We start from the raw sequence: 23,191 nt of genomic DNA, 5'->3' as shown, positions 1-23,191 counted from the left end.
GCCTATTGAAAATCTTTGGCTTGCATTATGAAAAAGAAAATTACAGGACGTTGACACGACAACAACTGAAAAGTTAGAGACACAGTTGAAACGTATCTGGGACAACCTTGACGAGAAGCTCCTGCAAAAACTTGCAGATTCCGTCCCCAATAGGCTTAAAGAAGTTCGGAAACGTCGGGGAATGCCTATTAAATATTAGGCTAGGAGTTGGTGAGTGTTAACCTATTTTTTTTTTTTTTATTACTAACCATTGATTTTTAATTAATATTTTCTTTTCCGCAACATGTTTTTTTCTTACAAAATCGCTACCACGACAGTTTTTTTGACGGGCACTGTATATATATATATTATTGATGATCTTGATTATCTCACCTTCATTTAATAGCATTATGATATATATAGTAATAAACTATAGGGAATAAATAACTATATAATGAAAATAACCGAAAAAAGGAAAAAACTATTTTCACTTCAGCAGTAATGTTTGATTATGCTCCTGACCACAGTTCTGAACTACAAAAAATTCCAATAACTGGGACACATCTGGGCCCAAAGTTATGTGCCTGTAATACCAATACAGAAGGGTAACTGAATGTAGTTGAGAAGAATATTAAATTTAGGCCAAAGGCCAAGCACTGGGAACAATGAAGTCATTCAGCGCTCAAATTGAACAATTCACTCCATTTGTATTGTGATTATCTTGGGTGTTGAAGAGAAGCTAAGTAAGGGTATTTGACCCATTGCCTAGTCTTAAGTCCTAGTACTCACATATTCTTTCCATATTTGTTTATTTCACCAGTTTCTAACTGTTCAAATTTAATTGAAATTTTGTGTTATAAAATTTCAAGAATGCTTAAAATTTTATATAGCTATATTTTTCATCTTCTGTCTTTGCTGATGTTTTTCCTGTTTTTATAATTCTATTTTACAATTGGATTTTCTCTTTTATCTGTATTGTTTAATAATTTTACTTGTACATCTGACCTTACACAAAATTGGATAGTTTCAGTTTATAACAAACTTCATGAAAAAGAAATAGTAAATCTGAAATATATTAAAAAAGTGATATGGCATACCACCCATACAAAAATGTGCACATACCTGGGCATAAATCTCCAAGTGAAGTTCGCCCATCCCAGAAGCTATTGTCTCTTTGTTTTCATTGTCCCAGTATACAGTGTATGTAGGGTCTTCTTTTGTAAAACGGTTGATGGCTTTGCTGAAGCTGTCCAAGTTTTTGTTATCCTTTGGCTTAATTGACATAGAAATAACAGGATCTGGCACATACATTGATTCCTGGAAGAAATTAGAGCAGAAAGGGTTGAAGCTTACAGAAAATCAAAGATGATAACTATAAATGTGAGGAATAAGAGAAAAGCATTCCCATTCGTGAGACAATTTGAAATATGCATTCCTGTTTGTGAGACAATTTGAAATATGCATTTATAAATTCTCTGAATATCTGATTATCTTTGTTATTCATTAAGTTCAAGGATAAAAAAAAATAAGTGGAAGACAATTGCTGCATACCATAGAAATATTGGACTTGGAGTCTGTGGTAAAGGTATCACCTGAAGCACAATCAATACCAAACAAAGCACAGATATCTCCTGCATAAACTTCAGTGACATCTTCCATGTTGTTACTGTGCATCTGGACTAGTCGAGATACCTTTACCTAAAAGAGTACAAGAGAACTTTAAGCATTTTTTTCTGACTTTTCATAGGACAATACATTACAAGTCATCTGCACATGAAACAATAATCAAAGGATGATAGTAATAATAATATTAATAATAACAGTTAATTATATTCATACAGGTCAATAAATAAGTAAAGCCATTTAGCAAAGGCAATAAAATAGGGACAAAGTAACCAAGCCTCTTGTTTTTCTTCATTCAAAATTCACAATAACAATCCAAGAAAAAGACCAGAGGTAAAATTATTGCTGGTACATGTGATTCCCAAATTTCTGAACCTCTAACAATACATCAGTGCTTTCAATGCATTATTTTCCAAGCTTGCATCACCTAGCCTAATTGCAGTCCCATTTTTACTTGAAGTGCCTAGAGTATGTCAAGGGGGTTTCCTGACTGGCTTATGAGGTTTCAATCGATTTAGCATCAACAAAAACCATGTCCTTGCTTGTTTTCCTAGGCAAACTTTACATAAGCTTTTCCCTTGATAGAATTGGGTGGAAAATAAGTTCATTTTCATTTATTTTCTACAAGTATTACCTCTGCCATTCTTCAACTTGGCATCCAATATCTTGCTAACTGCTTATCTCTTCTTATAACTTCTAAACCATCTCCATTTCTGTGTTTTTAGTCTAATTTCCTACTGCTATCATCAAATCTCTCCCTCAATACCTCATTTGCAATATGGCCTTCCCACTAAACTAGGCAGTCACACATTTGCTCATTCCCTTCATTTTCTTTGTCATTGTCAATCCCAAATTTAACCAGGAATCAATATAAATATTCTTTCAAAAGGCTGACTTTTCAGATAGAAACTATGAAAAATCATCGCATTCAAACAGTTAGCACTTACTAATTATGACTACAGAACCTTCTTTCCAGGCCAGGAAGGTCTTAACAATCACAATGCCTTTTCAAGTATATGCATTTGCATAACTTTAGGCATAATTAATATTTTCTTTATCAGATTTCACCAATTATTCCAGTGTTACATGATCATTTAAGTTTACATACAGACATCAACACACCCTTTACATATTTTCAACAAATATTCACAATATATAAACTCATGCATGTAAATTCAAAATGAAGCAAAGTGCCGTGATTGCAAAGGCAGTGGTTGGATAAAACTTTACACAGGAAACTCTTCACCTGAATAAACAATCTAATATCTACTAATCAATCATACAATGACAGTTACTTGTATTATCCTTATTCTTAAAAGATAACTAAATGCTTCATATTAGGGAACCTATTAAAAATGGTTAATATTGGTCAAAGCTGAACACAATAAATTTACCTTTTTCCCAGTACGAGAATTATAAATAGTTTCTCCTTTCTTTAAGCAACCCTGATAAACTCGCACATATGTCAGCTGTCCAAATCGACCTGCCTCTAACTTGAAAGCCAATCCAACAAATGTGTGGCTGCTATCACGTGCAGAATGCATTAAAACCTTTTCTTCTTCCCTGAAATATATATAAACAAATAATGTCTTAAAAGTCTAAATGGTTCATTTTACCATATACATTGCATGTACAGGCAGTCCCCGGGTTACGACGGTCTCGGCTTACGACGTTCCAAGGTTACGATGCTTTTCAATTATATTCATCAGAAATTATTTCCAGGGTTACAACACATGTTCCAGGGTTACAACGCATGTTCCAGAGTTACGACACCTACAAACGCTGATCTGGCAGATGAAATATGACACCAAAAATGCAAAATAATCAATATTTAAAGTTTTTTTTTAATGAAAAATGCCATAAGAATGCAGTTTACATAGTTTTAAATGCACCTAAAGCATTAAAAGTAAGGTTTTCTTAGGGTTTTTGACAATGTTCCGGCTTACGACGATTTTCAGCTTACGACGCGTCTCAAGAACGGAACCCCCGTCATAACCCGGGGACTGCCTGTACTATCATCATTATAAATAGTTTCACTAAACCGTGTCATATTTCTTAAGCAAAGGACTTAATACATATTATCATTCAAGAGTAATTTAATGGGGGGGAATGAGGCACATTTCTAAATTATTATGAAGTATATTTCTAGGCTCATGGGGATCTCCTAAGGGATTTACTGTTGCCTTGAATGAAAGGTGAAAACTGAGAAAGCCAGTTTGGAACACTTGGGGGAATATTTGTTCTTTAATGAGAGGTGACAACTAGCAAGAAAGCTCAGTTGGAGGAGAAGAGAGAACAAACAAAAACTATATAAGAAAATAATACATTTGGTGGTTGTGACAATGTAGCAAGTTTTGCTAATCTAACTTTTTACCAGGTAAATACAGAGCCAGTATCATAAGCTTACAATATGACAAGTTTTTTATTAATTTGTATTTTTCATAGCTAACAAACCTGAGGTCCTAACATTAGGATAAATCTTCTGGTGCCAGCTGGAAACCAGTTAAAACAATAAAAACTGTAAATGCAAGAATCTGTCACATCTGGCTACCAATACGTAGCTCAGGTGGAGGCTCGTCAGAGACCATGCTTGAACCTAGTGACACATTAGTCGTTCTTCCAATCCAAGATAAGACATAGGAGGGGTGGCTAGAGGTAGGCAGTCAATGTTAAGACCTCAGGTTTCTTAGCTATGAAAAATACAAATTAAATACAAACTTGTCAATTGTTCATATGCAGAACAAACCCTTGGTCTTAATATTAGGATAGACTCACACTTGGAGGGAGGTTTGAGAATCCTGAACTGCCTGGAGGTTCGGCACACCTGATCATACTTCTTAAAAATGAGAATTCTAAAGAGGACCGAAGCCTTTGATATGTTAGATATGTGGATATCTAACACCAAGTCCACTGGGTCTAAATACAATGTAACATGTCCAGATTCATAGCATAAATGGAAGTCAAAGAGAACTATATCTGTACAAGCAACAAACTATGTCAGCTACATGAAACAGGTTTGTCATCATTCCTCACTCCCCTTGCTAGAGAGGAGTTGAAGCTACTGATTGTAAGTTGTATGAAAAATAAAAAGCGCTGTAATAGTATGACTGCACTGCTCACCTGTATCAAGCCAGTTCTAGCATATGATGAGTGTATTCTTCAAACTGCCCGTTGGTATTGAAGAAAGGAAAAATGGGGAAAGAAAAGAGACCGGTCATCTCAATCATTCCCTCCTTCACATTCATCATCTGGATGAGCTACTCTTATTGAACAACCACCACCAGATCCAAGGAAAAAGTCTCCAAGGACCTGTTGGCAATATCCTTCAGGTAGAAGAAAGTGAAAGTCGTTTGACATAGCTAGGAACCAACATTCAAAATTCTATGAACAGACAAGTTCTTAAATACCAGGGAGGAACTTATCACTCTGATGTCATGTGCTTCTGCATGCAAAGTAGTACTGGTGGCAGATCTTGACGATGAGGAGTAGGCTTGCCTAATAACCTCATGTAGGTAGTCTTGGACACCTCTTCTTGGACTGGCTTGTGCTACCAAAATCACAATTTTTGAAAGTAAATTGTATTTTTCCTAACTATACAAACCTGAGGTCCTTTACATAAGGAATTACTTTCGGCACAGCAGGAATTACGGCCGTTAAATTCTTGAACAAGGTGGTTAGGCAGTAACTGCCATGGATGTAAACACTCCACTTTGCCTCAGATTGAGGGGTGGCATGAGGTGGGCATTTATGTAAAGGACCTCAGGTTTGTATAGTTAGGAAAAATACAATTTACAGTGGGGCCTCGTTATCCACGGGGGATAGGGCCCAGAACCCCCCCGTGATAAGTAAATACCCGTGTTATCCTGATACCCCCCTCAAAAATTGCTTAAAACTGCCTACTTTAATAGTTAACCCCAACCCCCCCAAGACCCACTATTCCAATGTTTATAACTGCCTACTTTAGTTCAAACACCAAATATGTTTTCAACTATCACCTAAAACTAAATTCAAGACAGTTTTAAAGTTATTGTACAAAATTAGCCTTAAAATATAAATGTAGTATATGTACTACTGTACATATGTAGCCTACTAGCCTAGGGATTACAGCTAGAAGCCTACATACGCATGGTGGGCCTCTTTTTTTTTTTACAAGGAAAGAGAGGATGAGTGGTAAGTGAACTATCAAAATATGTAAATCATATGGGTACTCACCAACAATCTATGTTGATAAAAGATGGCGACGATTTTGCAGTGCAATCCAGTAATATAATAACGATAATGCTACCAACAGTATGCAGCGAAACAATCTCTTCCCTTCGTCAACACGTTAATACTAGTATATTCCACGTAAAAAACCTTCATCTGACCTTTAGGCGTCTTTCCCATAAGAGTAAAAGAATCAGGGCTTTTGGATGCCACATAATTAACTCGTTTATATGGGTACAATTTAAAGAACGCGCCGCACACCACATTTCATAACAACAACAAACAAACGTGAGTAGGCCAGTGTTGCCAACTGGGAATGGCAATTTCTTGCTAGATTTTGTTCCATAAAAGGCTAAAAAAAATCACATACCGTATATACTCGAATAACGTGCAATCTCCCATATCGTGGTTTTGTGTTTTGTCATGTATCATGCAAGTTCATAAGGTTGGTGGTTTAGCCTGCTAATGGCCGAGTCATTTAGATGTGTGCTGATGCTAGTCAATTTACGGTAATTTTCTTATTAATCTCGAGAATTGAATAGAAAATCTCAAGATTAAAAAAAAATCCCAAGATACTAAAAAATATTGTAAAAATAACACGCCTTGGAGTCCTTAATTCATCTCTCTCTCTCTCTCTCTCTCTCTCTCTCTCTCTCTCTCTCTCTCTCTCTCTCTCTCTCTCTGGAATAAATACGTACGTACTGTAATTTGCAGTAAATGTGTAGACATTGTGTGCGTGTTTAAAAAAATGTGCAGTACACACACATTCCGATGTTTCGGTTTTTGGAATTTTTCAGATTTCGGAAATGTGAGGTCAGATGCATAATCAAACAAACACCACTACTGCAGCAAAAACATTTTTTCCCTTTATGTTTTTCATTATTGTTATTTATTAATTACAGTTTATTTAAATAAATATTAATATAATACTGTTAAATGAATGTGAGATAATTAAGATCACCTATAATAAAATAGTGGGACAATTAATACCATATGTTCACTAATAGGTATTATTTTCAAAACAAACATTCCGTAAAACACAAAAAATATATGTACATAACATCAAAAATATAATAATGTTTTGCAGTTCAACTGTGATTTAACAATAAGTATGACTATATAAGGGATTTTGACGAAAGGAAAAATCTATTTCTGGGCGATTGGCTCGTGTCGCCAGCGAAATATCCTTTAATCTATTATTTCTAGGGTAAATGTACTAACACATACCAGAGAATAAATAAAATAAAGAAAAAGGTCAGTATAACTGACTCGCTCACCCTCCAAGAGGGTGTCGGTATGAACACTAGGCGAGTGAGACCACTACCACGAGCCAAATGCCAATAGAAATCTCCCACTACAAAAACCCTCCATGAGGGGAGCCGACCCACAGAGTGAGCAGCTCGTATACTACTACTCCTCCCATGCTGCCGACTGCTGCGCCTCTGGTGGCCATCCTGAAGTTAGCAGACAATCTTGGGCGAATGGGTATGGGTAGGGTGGGATTTCGCTGGCGACACGAGGCCAATCGCCCAGAAATAGATTTTTCCTTACGTCAAAATCCCTTTTTCTGGGCTCAGCTCGTGTCGCTGCGCGAAATCGTACAGAGAAATAGCACAAGATTGTAAACAAAAAGTAAGTAATAAAATAAATCAGAATAGGTCTCAAATTTAAAAGACAAAATAAATATAAAAAAGAATATAATTGCCTAAAAAGATACATATACACAGTGATACAAAAATAGAAATATGCTTAAATTACACTTAATTCTAATCATGTTTCTTAACATAAGGTAATTTACATATATACAGAGGTAAAAATGGCTTACATGTATCAAAATGGTATCTGTGTAAAGGCATGTATCAAAAATATTATAGCAATTAATATAATCAAATGAACAAATTAATCAACAATGATAATATATAAAGGAATGTATATGACTTAATATACAAAACCCGTAACCATTATAAATAAGATGTATCCCCTAGCATAAAAATAAGGGGGTAAACATCCATAAGATCAATATCTATAACATCTGTTGAGTGTCCCCTAGCAAAAAAAATAAGGGGCACCCACTACACCATCATAAAAGCAGCTAAGACAACAAGGTGAATGTAAATGAACAAGGCAGGAATAGACGAACTGTTGGGTGAGGCAGGTAGAAGGAGGACTGAATCTTCTACTACAGATTGTTAGCTAGAGTCAGGGGAAACTATGTTACCCGCTGCTACTGCTGAAAATTTCAGAGCTTCCAAGGACTTAAGGTAATGACGTTTGAACACTGTCGGCGATTTCCATCCGGTATACTTTTTCAACTCATCGAAGTTCATATGTTGGAAATAATTAATTGAGGTGGCTACTGCCCTGACATCATGTGCTTTCGGGAAAGAGTCAGGATTGGCTTGCTTAATAAAGTACAGGATTTGTTGCCTGATGCCTTTAATGGATAAAGTTCCACCTTTTTCCCTCTTAAAGAGGGGACCCGATGAGGATGAGGAGGTCCTGGACAGAAAGGCTCGTAGGTTGAAAACTGGCAAAGAGATACATCTTGTGGAAGGGGTAGTACCTTCCAAGGTTCCCACCTCATCAAAGGATCTTCATTATTCTTTGCTAAAAAGCTACGTTCCGGAGAAAGTAGGACTTCCCCTGTGGGAAGGAATTGAATATGATCCGGATCTCTGGATAAAGCCGACAGTTCTGAAATTCTTGCTCCTGAAGCTAAGCTTTAATAAAAAATAGGGTTTTCTTAAGAGCATTATAAACGAGCATGTGTCATTATCGGTTTTCTGAAGCCAGTTTTAGAACATCGTTTAAGAACCATGAAACTGACGTAGGCCTTACAGAAGGTCTAAGTCTAGCACATGCCTTAGGAATAGACGAGAAGTAGGAATCCGTCAAGTCTATGTTGAACCCAAATTGAAATATCTTTTTCAAGGCTGACTTGTTTGTCGTAATCGTGCTAGCTGCTAAACCTTTTTCAAATAAGGATCTGAAAAAGGATATAGCTGAATTAACTGTCAGATTCTAATATCTGATTCTCTCAGGAAGATTGCTAACTTTTTGACAGCAGCATCATACTGTCTCAAAGTTGAATCCTTTTATCGGATTCCAAGAAGAGAATATTCTGAGGGTCAATATTCGCATCTCTTTTTGCCGCAAACTTCATGAAATCCATAAAGTTAGGGTTTTGGAGAATCCCTGAGGAAGCGAACACAGTCTTCGTTTGTACTGACTGGGAGAGCCTGGGATTGGGGATCCGAAGAGGACGAAGGCCCAGTTCCAGAATTAGGGGAAACCAATTGCTCTTCGGCCAGTCTGGGGCTACTAGAGCCACTTGACCCTTGAATGTCCTGAGTTTGTTTAAAAACTTTCATGAGAAGATTCACTGGAGGAAGACATAAATCTTCTTCCAGTTGTTCCAGTCTAGAGCCAGGGCGTCCGTGGCATAGGCCAGAGGGTCCAGGTTGGGGGCTACATAACACGGCAGTTTGTGGTTCGCTTGAGATGCGAAGAGATCCACCTGTAGCCCTGGAACTCTTTGAAGTATCCATTGGAACGAACTGTTGTCCAGTGACCATTCCGACTCTAGGGGCACTGATCGGATAGCGCGTCTGCTATGACGTTTCTCACTCCAGCTATGTGAGTGGAGGAGAGATGCCAACTGAACTTGTCTGCCAGGGAGAAGATGGCTACCATGACATGATTTAGATGACGTGACTTGGAGCCTCCTCTGTTTATACAATGTACTACAACTGCGCTGTCCAGAACTAGCTTTATGTGGGAGTACTTTGGTGGGCGCAACCTTTTTAGAGTCAAGAACACTGCCATTGCCTCCAGTAAACGTTTATATGGAACTGACGGAACTGAGGTGACCAAGTTCCTTGAACCTTTTTCCTGACCTGGGAATACCCTCCCCCAACCGCTTAAGGACGCGTCTGTGTGGATGGTGATCCCTGGTGGAGGGAACTGAAGGGGTACTGACACTGACAAATTCTTGACTTTCGCCCACGGCCGAAGTCGATTCTTTAGAATCGAGGGACTGAGGATAGTTTGTCCCTGGACCTGACATTTGCTCGTGAGCGCCAGATTCTGGTTAGGTCTTTCAGTTTGGCTTTCATTAAGACGTTCGTCACTGATGCAAACTGGAGAGAACCCAGGATCCTTTCCTGAGTCCTCCTTGACGCCAGTTTGTGACTTAGAAATTGCTTGACTGACTTCGCTATTTCTTTCCTTTTGGTTGATGGAATCGACAGAGTATGGGAGGATAGATTCCATTGAATGCCCAGCCACTGAAAGTTTGACTCTGGAGTGAGTCTTGACTTGGTCCTGTTTATCTTGAAGCCTAGATATTCCAGGAACTGATCACTTTCAGTGTAGCTCTGTTGAATTCCTCGACTGTTGAAGCCCAGATCAACCATCGTCGAGATACGCTACTACCATAATCCCTTGTGTCCTGAGTTGTTGCACTACCACTTCCGCTAGCTTCGTGAACACCCTGGGTGCCACGTTGAGTCCGAAGGGAACTACCTTGAAGGAGATGTCTGGTCTCCTATCTTGAACCCAGATAACGGACGGAAGTGTCTTGCAATAGGGATATGATAGTAGGCGTCTGTAAGATCGATAGAGGTGGTGACGGCCCCACGGGGAAGTAAGGTCCGCACCGCGAGATCGTGAGCATCTTGAACTTGTCGCAGCGGATGGCTAAGTTTAAGCGGACAAGTCTAAGATTACCCTTCTTTTTTGTGAGCCTTTCTTTGGCACGCTGAACAAGCGACCTTGAAATTTTAATCTCTTGACTCTCGCTATAGCTCCTTTCTGAAGGAGGTCCTCGCGTACTCTGTCAATTCCTTGGAAGGAAGTTGACGGAAAGGTCTGGATGGAGGTGGGTTCGTCAACCAGCTCCAACCCAGGCCTTTTGACACTATGCTCTGAGCCCATTCGCTGAAGTTCCACCGGTGGCGAAAGTGAAACAGCCTCCCTCCTACCTGAAGTTCTTCATTGGTTCTGGTAACCGCCTCGGCCTCCTCTGAAGTGCTTTCCCCTATTAAAGGGGCCTCCCGATCCTCTCCCACGAAAGGAACGCTTACCTCTGCCTCCCTTACCCGAGCGGTCATACTTCTGTGAAGCTTGACTCTCGAAGGCTTGATTGTAAGCTGGAGAGATGGCGTAAGAGGTGGAGGGCTGAGGCTGAGGGGATATCACATAAATTGGCTGTGATTGAGCTTTAGAAGTGGAAGGTTGGGCTGTTTGCACTAACAAGGCAACCGCTGGAACTTGCTGAGGAAAGCGTGGCTGCTTTTTGTTTTTTCTGGTAAGGTTTGGAAACGCCTGGGTTTCCTCTGCCCCTTACCTTTAGCTGTTAGGTCTTGCCTCCTCTTAGCCGTAAGGCCCCAACGGTCCTTAAGGCTCTGGTTCAGCTCGTAGCCTCTGACTGGACTTCCTTCACCATAGCTTCTGGGAAGAGATCTGCTCCCAGATGTTAGACGAGAGTAACCTATTCGGCTCATGCCGAATGGTTGCCTCTTGTAGGACATGCTTCCTACAATTCGTTCTAGCAGTGGCAAACTCAAACATATCTGACTGTACCGTTTGAGTCAGGGATTTGGTCATGAGCTTAAAAAGCGGTTCTGAGCCATAGGCTATGGTTGCTACCTCGGTCATAGCCATAGAGTTAATTGATCTGGCTAATCGCGATTTCGCGTCAAATTCAGCCTGAATAAGGCTATCTGGGAGCCTGGGTAGCTTTTCACCAAACTGCTCCATAGCACAGTCCGGTTTGAGTTTTGCCAGCTGAGAAGGTGTTCGGCAAGTCTTCCCACAATTCTCCGGCTGAGGGGAGTAACGGAGATGTGGGATCTGCTTCCTTCAATTGAGGTATGGGTTCCCCCTTCTGGGCCGCTGGGATGGTAGACCTCGCGATCTTTGTCAGGAACGGGTGAGCGGGGTACTCTCATCCATTGTGAAAATGGTAAGGGACTCTTAAAAGGTTGTATCTTGGTATTAGAACAATCCATGTCCTCTAAACACCTGAGCCATTCTCTCTGAGCCTGGTCTCGTGAATAGAGGACTGTCTCCTTTGGTACCCTATCATCCCGAACCATGGCTGAAGCTGTGAGCCGTGCGTAGCCTATGAACGGAGGCTGGAGGTCTTCCGGGTAGAACTCGAAGTCCTCTATCCTTCGAGTTCCAAATTCCGGTATAGAAATGAGACCGTCTTGGAAGGGGGCGTATGACGCTACTCTCCATGGGTTGTTCATCGAGAACGGAGGTAGCGAGTCATACGGAGGAAGCTGAGTTCCACTCGTATTGGAAAGTGGAGGAGAGGCTAGAGGGGCTTCTCTCAGTCCGGCTATAATGGAGTCTTGGGAAGTAATCCTATCCGACAATCGAGAGATCATTTGTTCCATGCTACTCTTTAGGGACCCAACCAGGTCGCCCACCTGTTGCAACAGGCCAGCATTGGAGTCCAAAGCCGGAAGCTGCTGCGGAGGTGGAGGGGTGGCTCTGAATCGGAACCAAGGGTAGCGGAACTGGTGACTCTGCCGGAGTGCGAGATCTCTCTGGAGGATTTACTCACCTCCTGAGGACTTAGAGCCGGAGCTAGAAGCTTTAGACCTGTCTGCTCCGGGATTCCCAGCCGGAGACTTACGCGAGGAGGATGAAGCCGAAGTCGTCTTCTTAGACGACGACGACGTCTTAGTCAAGGATTTCACTGCTTGACCCTTGACCTTAGGTCTAACCGAAGCGTCAGGAGATATACAATCATCACCTGTAAAGCCTTGGAAGGATGGAGAGGTTGCAGGAGTAGAAGAAACAGTTACGCCCAAGGGTGACCCTTGGGTGTCCACCTTACCTACCTCGACCAACAGGTCGTCTACACCTACCATAGGTTCCACATTAATATCTAAAGTCGCGACGTCCGTGGAGATATCCTGGTCTTGGTCAGTTAATGAGGCAGCCAGCTGTTGTTGGATGAAGGCGATAGTCGGGGCCGCCTCTACGGGTCGACGTATCCTGTCGCCTTGCCTCCGGGGAAGATTAATACCGCCAACCGCTTCTCTAGGATGTAGGCATACCCTTGGCGGCGTTCTTCCCAAAACCGCCGACCCAGGCCCGCAGGGTTGCCAGTGCGGTTATCCCCTCACTGCCGGCGCCTGGAAAGAGAGGGCGTAGATTAGATTTAAGAAGTCACCTTAAAAACTAAAACTTAAAGTATAAACTTTCAAACTTAGATGCCTTAAGTTTTAAAGTGAAATTGATGAAAAACTTAAGCACTAAAACAGAAGCGGAGCAGCTACCGGAGATGGAATACTTACCCCGTCTAAAAGCTGGCTCACCAGATCGTAACATATGGTACACGTCTCATGGTACCAGACCTGGATGTCCCCGTGCGGAGTCGCGCATGGAGCATGGGACCGGCAAACTTCGTGTCCACATGGGTCCTGAAGTGTGGCGGCGCATCCCGGATGCTCACAGTTGGTGGCCTGTAAGTGGGAAGACACATGAGTATCTTAAAGAATATCACTTACAGGCTAAAGGACAGAAGAACTCCGTTGCATGCCGGAGCTCGGAAAAAATTTGGGCATAACCCCTCCCTGCTTCGCCTGAATAGGCTATAATCCCGGAGAGATCCGGTAAGACATGTAAGGGAGGGGGGGATGGTTTAAGGTACTTAAGATAAACTTATAGTTAATCTAATAACACTTAAACCTAAAACTCAAACGAACCGACCAAAGTCCAGTGCGTAGCGGAGTGTAGTAACTCAGCAATACGGTAAGGTTAGCAGGGACCCACTGTATGTTCCGGTCCACTCTACTGGGTGGACTAACATCTTTCCGCTGGATGCCAGGACTCCGATCAGGAAAGGAGCCCTAGTAAGGTGGGAAAGAGCGAGAAGACATACAGGCTCGAGCTAGCACGGAGCGACAAGGTAGCAACGGATGGGGGGAAAGGCCAGTACCCCCCACCACGTTACCACCCGGCCGGACCGAGAAGCTGGAGAGGTCGAGTCCAGTCTGGGTCTGTCCCGTCTCCCTAGCCCCTCCGCCTGGGGGGAGAAGAAGAGGCAGGCTCGGTATGTGGAGCGAGCATGGGCAGACGACCCACCCTCCCCCGACTCTATGGAAGAGCGGGAGGGGGGGGAAGGTGACTGGGCCAAGGCGTCTGGCTGGTCTCGTGAGTCACGTAGTGACCACGAGGCGGTAAGACCAAAACAAGACAACTAAGCCTAGGACAAACCAACTGATCAGAGAGATGCTATCGGGAAGCAACTGAACTGAAAAGCAGTAGCATATAGGCCCACTGGGCCAAAACCAACTGATCAGAGAGATGCTATAGGGAAGCAACCGAACTGATGAGCGGTAGTATAGGCTCAATGAGCCAGGACCTAGGCTAAGCCAGACGCCTTAAAAACTAACAAACCTAACTATAACAAATACATAGTATAATTAAATAAAAATAAAAGAAAGAAAGCAATATAGTAGGAGAAAAAATCCAGGAGTGTACGACTAACCCGAAGGTAAGTCTACCACTCAAAGCTAGTCAGAGGCCGATACTAAGAGCCGGGACTAGGGTCTGGATAGAAGAAGCCTACATAAGGTAAAAGACATGCATGCATGACAAACCTGAGTAGACAGTACCCTAAGTAAAACGGATAATTAATATAGAGCGTACATAGATAAGGGGATGTTCTAGGTATGGGAGACCAAGAACGAACCCACCACCAGGGCAGAACCATGCTGCCATGCTTCCGACCCAGAGTTCGTATTTATACCTAAAAAACGGCAAATACTGTCTCAGGGCCGGAAAAAAACCAACTAACCATAAATACTGAGTACTTAACTTAGCTGCTGGGATAGCTGCACGCTCCATTATAGATAAATCCAACGAAAGGGCACAAAAAAACACAGAGAGAAAAATAGCACGTGTGACTCGTGTGCGCTAACTGAAAAGGATGGCCACCAGAGGCGCAGCAGTCGGCAGCATGGGATGGAGTAGTAGTAGTACGAGCTGCTCACTCTGTGGGTCGGCTCCCCTCATGGAGGGTTTTTGTAGTGGGAGATTTCTATTGGCATTTGGCTCGTGGTAGTGGTCTCACTCGCCTAGTGTTCATACCGACACCCTCTTGGAGGGTGAGCGAGTCAGTTATACTGACCTTTTTCTTTATTTTATTTATTCTCTGGTAGTGTGGTTAGTACTTTACCCTAGAAATAAGAGATTAAAGGATATTTCGCGCAGCGACACGAGCTGAGCCCAGAAAATATATTTTACCATATCGATCTTGAAGTTGAAGAGTCGTAAAATTCTGAGGATGGTCTGGGAAAAGGATTTGTACTTTGTGATTACCTATCGCTACAACACCATGTGGTATTTTCATACCACTATATTGATGACGCATCGCTACGACACACTGGTGTTTCTCATACCACTATACGTTAAAGTTAAAAACACGACATAGAATCGACTTTGCGACTTCGTTCAATTTGATATTTTTAACGATACAATAACTATCATTTGTACTACTAAAACCATCTTCACATAAGTAATTTTTCGTAAGATATGTGTTGTTGCAAAAGCTAGCTTATACATAAAAGGCTTTTATAATTTAAGTCATCTTAGATATACATATGCACCCAAACTCATTGTGGGGAAATTTACTACTGTTTCCTCGGATATTGAAATACTTTAGCATCATTCAAACACTTTAATAATGTAATGCATAAATACTAGGCTATACATATTTACATCGTATACAAATACTACATACAGTTATATACACATACTTTTATATACAAAGTTAATCATATGAGTAGTGATCAGACGACAGCTGTGCACTGGACTGCGTACGTACTACTTGGAAGATAAAACGAACAAAAATTTTGTTGTTGTTAGTCGCCGGGAATAGATTAACCATTTTTTCCATGAGATTAAAACAGCTGAATTTTGTTTGAAGGTATGTCAACCGCGATATTATATTATTGTTTTCACGAAGGAATAATATATAAAGAAAATTATTTGAGTAATTTTTGCCGTCAGCAGTCAGAAAATCACGAACATGGTAACGTTCAAACCTAGTGCCATCCATGGCGTATGTCTATAAATAGAACAGAAGCAGAGGGCAGTCATTGGATAACAGATCTCCATGGCTTACCACCAACCAAATCAGGAAGGGTTTAGTTATAACTACTCTGTAATTTCTTAGAATTGAACGTTTAGCACCACAACGAAGCTACAAACGATGATGGATGTGTTATTTTGGCATACAGTTACGTAGTTTTAGTTTTTATTATTAAGTGGTAAGGTATTTTAATTACTGATTTCATGGAAGAATAGAATGATTCCTTCTCATTACTTTGAATGCAAAATGGCTTGAAGATTCTTCCGCGAAAGAAGAGAAAAAAAAAATTCCCTTAGAAGATGATACCTATTTACTAACGCGGTTGACATACCTTCAAAACAAAATTCAGCTCTTTAATCTCTGGAAAAATGTTAATCTATCCCGGCGACTAACAACAACAAAATTTTTGTTTGTTTTATCTTCCAAGTAGTACGTACGTAGTCCAGTGCACAGCTGTCGTCTGATCACTACTCATATGATTAATTTTGTATATAAAAGTATGTGTATATAACTGTTAACTTCGTATATAAAAGTATGTGTATATAACTGTATGTAGTATTTGTATACGATGTAAATATGTATAGCCTAGTATTTATGCATTATATTATTAAAGTGTTTGAATGATGCTAAAGTATTTCAATATCCGAGGAAACAGTAGTAAATTTCCCCACAATGAGTTTGGGTACATATGTATATATATCTAAGATGACTTAAATTATAAAAGCCTTTTATGTATAAGCTAGCTTTTGTAACAACACATATCTTACGAAAAATTACTTATGTGAAGATGGTTTTAGTAGTACAAATGATAGTTATTGTATCGTTAAAAATATCAAAGTGAACGAAGTCGCAAAGTCGATTCTATGTCATGTTTTTCCTAAACGCGTTGACTTAAAGGAGAACATTATTTTGGTTGTTTTATCACTGGCACAAACCCATAACAATGCAGTGTATGTATGATAATTCTAAACTATTATTCACTACCAAAATAACGATGATATTTTGTATTGAAAATTAATGTTACGTATATTCCAAACATTATTACTACGTAGCATGAATAGTACTATAAAAATTTCGAAAGATAATCTTGCTGTGAACGCTACCATAATTTGATTTTCATATACGTACGTACATTTTGTCAGCTTGCTAGCCTCGCATAGATAAAATTGATTTCACTGATATGGAATTACTCCACGAATAGCCTTTTTATTATGAAGATATGACGATAATATATAAGGCAAAAAATGCTTTTATGTATTTCGTTTACGCTTCGTCGCCAATAACAAACAGCAATACTTACGATAATCTATGACAAATAGCGTTTGTATGACTTCATTGTTCAGAGAAGTTATATACGAATACTGCCAAAATAATAATGAAGTTCGAATTAATTTTAGCCTTAATGTTATTACTACTGTAATTACACTACCACTACTATTAAAATTTCTAAAAGTTTATCAAAACAAAAAATGTCGCTTTGAACGCAACCGTATACATAAACCATTTTCGTACGTAAAGGTATATGCTTACATTTGTGGCTGGCCACTCCGACGATAAGTTGAGTGCAATGATGTGGAATTATTCTTCGAATAGGCTATTTATTATGAAGATATGACTATAATATATATGGTAAGAATGGTTTTATTACCTTTATTGTCAGTTAATATCATAATGTGAATGTTTGTGTACGTTGGTGGTTATCGCACTGCAACTACGCTTAGCCTACCAATGAACGTCGTACATAAACCTTGAATAGGCTATTTATTTCGAAGATAGGACAATAATATATTAGGTGAGAATGGTTTTATTACCTTTATTGTCAGTTAATATCATTATATGAGTCTTTAAATGAATGTTGGTAGTTATCGGACCACGGCCGAGGGTTAGCCTACCGAAAAACATTGCATACGCAACACAACAAACCCGTGATGCAGCGATTCATACCAGTGATGTAACATGAGAAACGGTCCAAGAAAAAACCTGTGATTAACTGGATCCGTGAATACTGATCCGTGAATAAGCGATGCCCCACTGTACTTAAAAATTGTGATTTGTTCCTACACGATATACAAACCCTCAGTCATTTACATAAGGAAGACTCACTGATTGGTGGGAGGAATATGAGTGAGCCTCTAGAACTGACTGGAGTTCTACACTCCTGGGCTACTCGTCCTGGTCGTAAGAGCGAGGAGGAGTGCCTCTGAACACTTGATCGGAGTATAGGAGCTGCATGATCAAGAGTCAGACTTCTGGGCCTTTTCTATATGAGAGAGGAATAACTCATCAAAAAATGGGCTGTGAAGAATATTTTGAGTCATAGGATTAATGCAAAGTTCTGGGAAGGGATTGCATTATTGCCAGTTCTCCTTCCTCACCTTGCTAGAGGAAGGAGCGGGATTGCTTCTATGATTCTGATAAGAAACAGAAAGGAAGCTCTATATGTAAGCTTACCGCATCAATCGCCCGACCAGCCAGTGTAAGATCGAGTCCTATCCTCAACCCGTAGGAAGAGGAGTGGAAGGACGAGGTGGGGAAGGTGGAGAGGCCAGTCACTCTTGCATCCTTCTTACCTCTAGAACTGCGCACCACAGGTGAGATGCAACTTGTCCTCTTGAAGGAGATGGGTAAGCAAACACAACCTGCAAGCATCCACCACCGGTCCAAGGAAAGTAGGTTCCAAGGACCTGTGGGCAGGCCCGAAGAAAGAAAGATATAAATATGGTCGTAATTAGACTTCATTTACCTTCCTGTCCAACATATTCTTTGGAGTGATGAAATGTACCCATCCACTGGACTATCCAACTGCAGAGAAGTCTCTCACAGTCTCATAAGACTCGGAGAAAGACGTGTCATCAGACACTTCTGCAATGGCAGTCTGCAACGGATAAAGACATCGACACTCCATGATGGGTGTCAATCCTTTATGGATACAGCAACACGCCAATAGGACAAAGTAATGAATGATCTGGATCAACCAATACAAAGTCCACAGCGTAGCTCATGGCAGTCTCGGACTCTTCAACAGCTGCCGACTGACTGAGCTCAGTGAGCCGTCATGCATCCAAGACGTAGTCACAACATGACACCCGCCTTTTGAAGAGTTATGCCGAGAACAACCATACAAGTTGTCTATCTTGTTCACCACCAATGTTGGGAGACGAGATAATGATTCTCTCAAGGCATGCGCCCATCAGACGATAGTCAATTGCCTTCTAGAGACTGAGGTCCCTGATGGCAAGACTAAAGTTCTCATAGTAGTTGAACCTCAACTAAGGAGAAAAAATACTAAATGCTAGTGAATGACTAAGGTGAATGCGGAAGTAAACTCTCAAGATTCTGAAATAGAAAAAGTCCCGTCAATGACACAAACCAGTGGAGACAGCTTTAATCCCTGTTGTTTTACAGAGGACTGAAAAAGCTAAATCGCTATTTCATTGCTGTTCAGTGAGAAAGTTGGAGTTTGCAATGAAAGCGGAGCGTCTTTCAGTAATGAAAACACAGGGATTGTACTGTCTGAAGAACTGCTTCTGGTGGGCTGGATCAGGGAGGACACTTCTATTTACCTTGGCCGCAGAGCTGGCTGGGCAGGGAACAAGCAAAGTCTTCCGTTATTCATTTACAATTAGGGGTGAACAAAGGATAATTGAACACCTTACAAATTATGAAATGTATTTTAGAAGACAAACTCAGATTGTCTGAAGAATATCATTCTGCGTCATCGCAGCAGCAGGTACAATGACACGGAAGACTAAGCTACAGACTTCTTTTACTGTGAGGTAAACAGAAAGATGATAACGAGTCTAGTGAGATATATGTCTGAAAATTCTCACAACGGCAAAATGCGATGCAGGAGAGATGGTCAATCACGTATGCGAGAATTCCAGCCAACCAGAGACCCAAGTCTGTGATTGCTGGGCAGAGATTCAAACCAGTAGTCAATCCTCGACAGAGAAGAGACAATACCAAACGAAATATCTCGGAGAGCAAGCCTTACTGGCTGAGGCAGGCTGGCAGCACCGTACACCACTAGCTCTTGCTAAACCCGTTGGCAAAATGCGATGCAGGAGAGATGGTCATACACGTATGCAAAAATTCCAGCCAACCAGAGACCAAAGTCTGTGATTGCCGGGCAGAGATTCAAATTGGTAGTCAATCCTTGACAGAGAAGAGACGATACCAACCGGAATATCTCGGAGATCAGGCCGTACTGGCTGAGACAGGCTGGCAGCGCCATACACCACTAGCTCTCACTAAACCCATCGTCATCCTAAGTTGCCAGGTATTCCATTCCATGAAGGAATGAGTTTGGCTAGAACCATCGAGCGCAAAAAAAAAAAGCTCGAGCATTTGCATTTTAACCAAAATGGGAGGGAAGAAAACTCCCCTATTCAGTGAATGCAAATGCTGTGGTGCTGTCCGTAAACAATACCACTAGTAGCTCAAAATCGAAACTGGTAACTCTTGGGAGGCCTGCAAGGCCGTCCAGAGTTGTAGGTCAATTAAGAGAAGGTACTATTCGTCTCGGTTACATACCCATAAAGTTAACTACAGTTATGTGCCTCCTACTCGGATAATCAACTGATAACAGAGGCATGTCAAGAGAGAAATATACATAGTATATTTGTAGGTTCCTGTACATCGACCTCCTTCATTCTCTAATGAAGAGAGGAAAGGCGAAGTTTTCCCGAATCTACAATGATAACAGGATACCAAAGACGACTAGTTCAAGTCGAACTGGATGTTCCCAAAGCAGTAGCACTGGAGAGGCATTCAAACTCTCAGTGCTGTCCATCCTGAACGGACTGACGTATGATCAGTAAGATCCTAGGATTGAACCAAAAACATAGTCTCTCGGTTCGAATTCCGAGGAGTAAACTCCACCGAATTCCTCTTATTTCCTTGTCTCATTCTGGTATAACCAAGAAGTAAAGGGAAAAAAAGAGAAGGATTGACTGATATTGCCCGTTCTTCTCTGTATCCCGGAGGGTGACCACGTACTGACGCGATGGACCGTCAGGTCCATCCAGGCCAAGCCCCTCCCAAGACATTCTTCCTTCAGCAGCAGCACTTCCACAGGTAACATCATCAGGAATTCCTGTTGCCCTAGTGATTGGAAATCTCAGAAAACCAAATCACCCTTTGAACGCTAGAAATTCCAAGGAATTTAATGGCTTAGTGAGACTCCCAAGTTCGTAATAACAATTACCGGGAATGTCTGTCTCAACAGTGTGTTTGGAAATTACAGGAAAACCAAAACACTCTGAGATGCCAGAAATTCCAAGGGATTCGAGCATTTGGCAAGATTCCCAATTATCGTAGAAACAATTATCAGGAATTCTCGTCTTGCCCACTCTGGACCGTGGGTCTCGCCCAAGTGTTTGCAGATCGTAAAAGACAAAAACACTCGGAGTGCTAGAAATTCCAAAGAATTTTAAGCGCTCTGCGAAACCCCCGAATTTTGTCAGACGATCATCGGGTGGTGGCCCTCCTCGATTTCTACGGAAATCAAGGAGGAATGGGCAAGATCCTTCCTCAACGACGTGGACGTACGTCAGGTAAGACCCAAAGGTCCCTCCAGGAATAGAGTCCCCCGATGCTGAATCCTACAGAGAGCGCTCTGCAGGATCCCTCCCATTCACCTCGTCCCTCCCGGTGTAGCCATAGGAAGAGAGGGAATGGGGGAGGAAGACTGGAAGCTCTCGCTCGCCTTGCTAGCGGAACTAGCAGCCGGAGAAGAGAGTCATGTGCAGCCATCAACCTGCGGTGATGGCCGCTCCGAGAATCAAGGAAAGCGTTACCGTCGGGAGAAAACGCTTTCCCGAGGAGGGCTACAAAACTCGTACTGCAGGCGAAACGTCTGCCACCACCGAGACCAGTCGGTCACCGTGGCCTCTCAAGAGGATCGAAGGGGGAGCCCACACCGGTCTCCGCGTGTGCGGTCCAGCGGGACCATCATGTGAACAGCGGTGATGGTCACTCCACGAGTCTAGGAAAGCGTCATTGTCCTTGCCAGCCAGCCCCCCATCCAAGATCTCCTCTAATCACTTGAACATACGACCTATAGGATAATTGCCGCAAGGGCTGGAGTGGAGCTCAAGTGAAACTACTCAGCATCAGAGTAATGTCCAATTAAGTTTAAGTTCCCTAGGTGAGCAAGACAGCTCAAAGCTCTTGAACCCCATGGAGAATTCCTAGGATGAAGTGAAGTCCACGTCTTTCAGATGAAGAACTAATCACAAAGGAGGCCTGTAGCTGTTGATCGTGTAGACCAGTGTGCCAGGATAAATTAAAGGCAGACATAAAAAACTGACTTTATTTACCTCTGAGATCCAACTTGACAAGTGCCTACATCATTTTGCTTTGCTCCCCCCCTCCTGCTCACGACATAAACATGAACAAAACCCACAAACAAATGACAAACGCAAAGCGCAACGTCGTACACAAACATTCTCAACAGAGTTAACATATTCCATCTCTTTTGGAAGAAAACAAAAGAAATCCATGTCAAAAGCAACAAGCATTTTATGACATAGAAAAAAAAATTATCTACTTATAAAATCTATTTAAGATTTAAGGGATCCACTCTCAAACACTTTAGCTATTCTCAAAGAATTTACCCCCTTTTGCTTACCACATCAGCCAACTGTGCTTCTGAATCTACCCAAAATATCATGAACACTTCATTCTGAACCAATTCATTGAGATTAGCTATGTCAATTCTGAAATATTTTTAACCAAGTACACATTCTCATACAGTGAATGGTTATCCACAATTTTAACTAAGTACACATTCTCATACAGTGAATGGTTATCCACAAAAGAGTTCCACAGGGAGATTTCTCTTTCCATAATACAATATTTGGGATACATGTTTCCAAGATAGTAAGCCATATCCACTACCTCAGTGGCTGCTAGTGTTTCTGCTGCAAGAGTGCTTTTTACAACCCTTATTATTTTATTTGACTCCCAGTATAAAGGACAACTATTTCCAGTTTCACCCACTGAGAAAATCACAAAGCCCCCTGCACCACTAAATCCTTTGGGAGATTGGCATGAGAAGCATCACTGTACACAACCAATTTAAACTTAAAACTATTTCCAAGTCCCAGGAAGTACATACAGCTCTCAAAGGTACCGGCTTTTCTTAGACATCTGTTTGCCTTAATCAGATCTTTTACTTTAAGGTTATTTATTTTACAGCTAAGTTCCAATACATCTTATGTCAAGTTCAGGTCTTGAATTAGTGCATAACCACCCTAGTTGGTCTAC

At 41.2% G+C, this 23,191-nt stretch overlaps 1 protein-coding gene across 1 annotated transcript in view; it reads right to left on the bottom strand.

Annotated features, from left to right (window-relative positions):
• The window catches only part of LOC135214849 (elongation factor G, mitochondrial-like), a gene marked incomplete in the record, with an annotated part of 132,881 nt that overhangs the window by 7,481 nt on the left and 102,209 nt on the right, over nt 1-23,191 (bottom strand). The window contains 3 exon segments of the mRNA XM_064249295.1: nt 1,102-1,296; nt 1,531-1,677; nt 2,997-3,165. Of these exon segments, the coding sequence (XP_064105365.1) occupies nt 1,102-1,296; nt 1,531-1,677; nt 2,997-3,165 (511 nt within the window).

The sequence above is a fragment of the Macrobrachium nipponense genome, chromosome 11 (genome assembly GCF_015104395.2).
Source record: "Macrobrachium nipponense isolate FS-2020 chromosome 11, ASM1510439v2, whole genome shotgun sequence".
In the NCBI taxonomy this organism is placed as follows: domain Eukaryota; kingdom Metazoa; phylum Arthropoda; class Malacostraca; order Decapoda; family Palaemonidae; genus Macrobrachium; species Macrobrachium nipponense.
The sequence above is the reverse complement of the archived record's forward strand: the minus strand, read 5'-3'. Positions and strand labels throughout refer to the sequence as shown.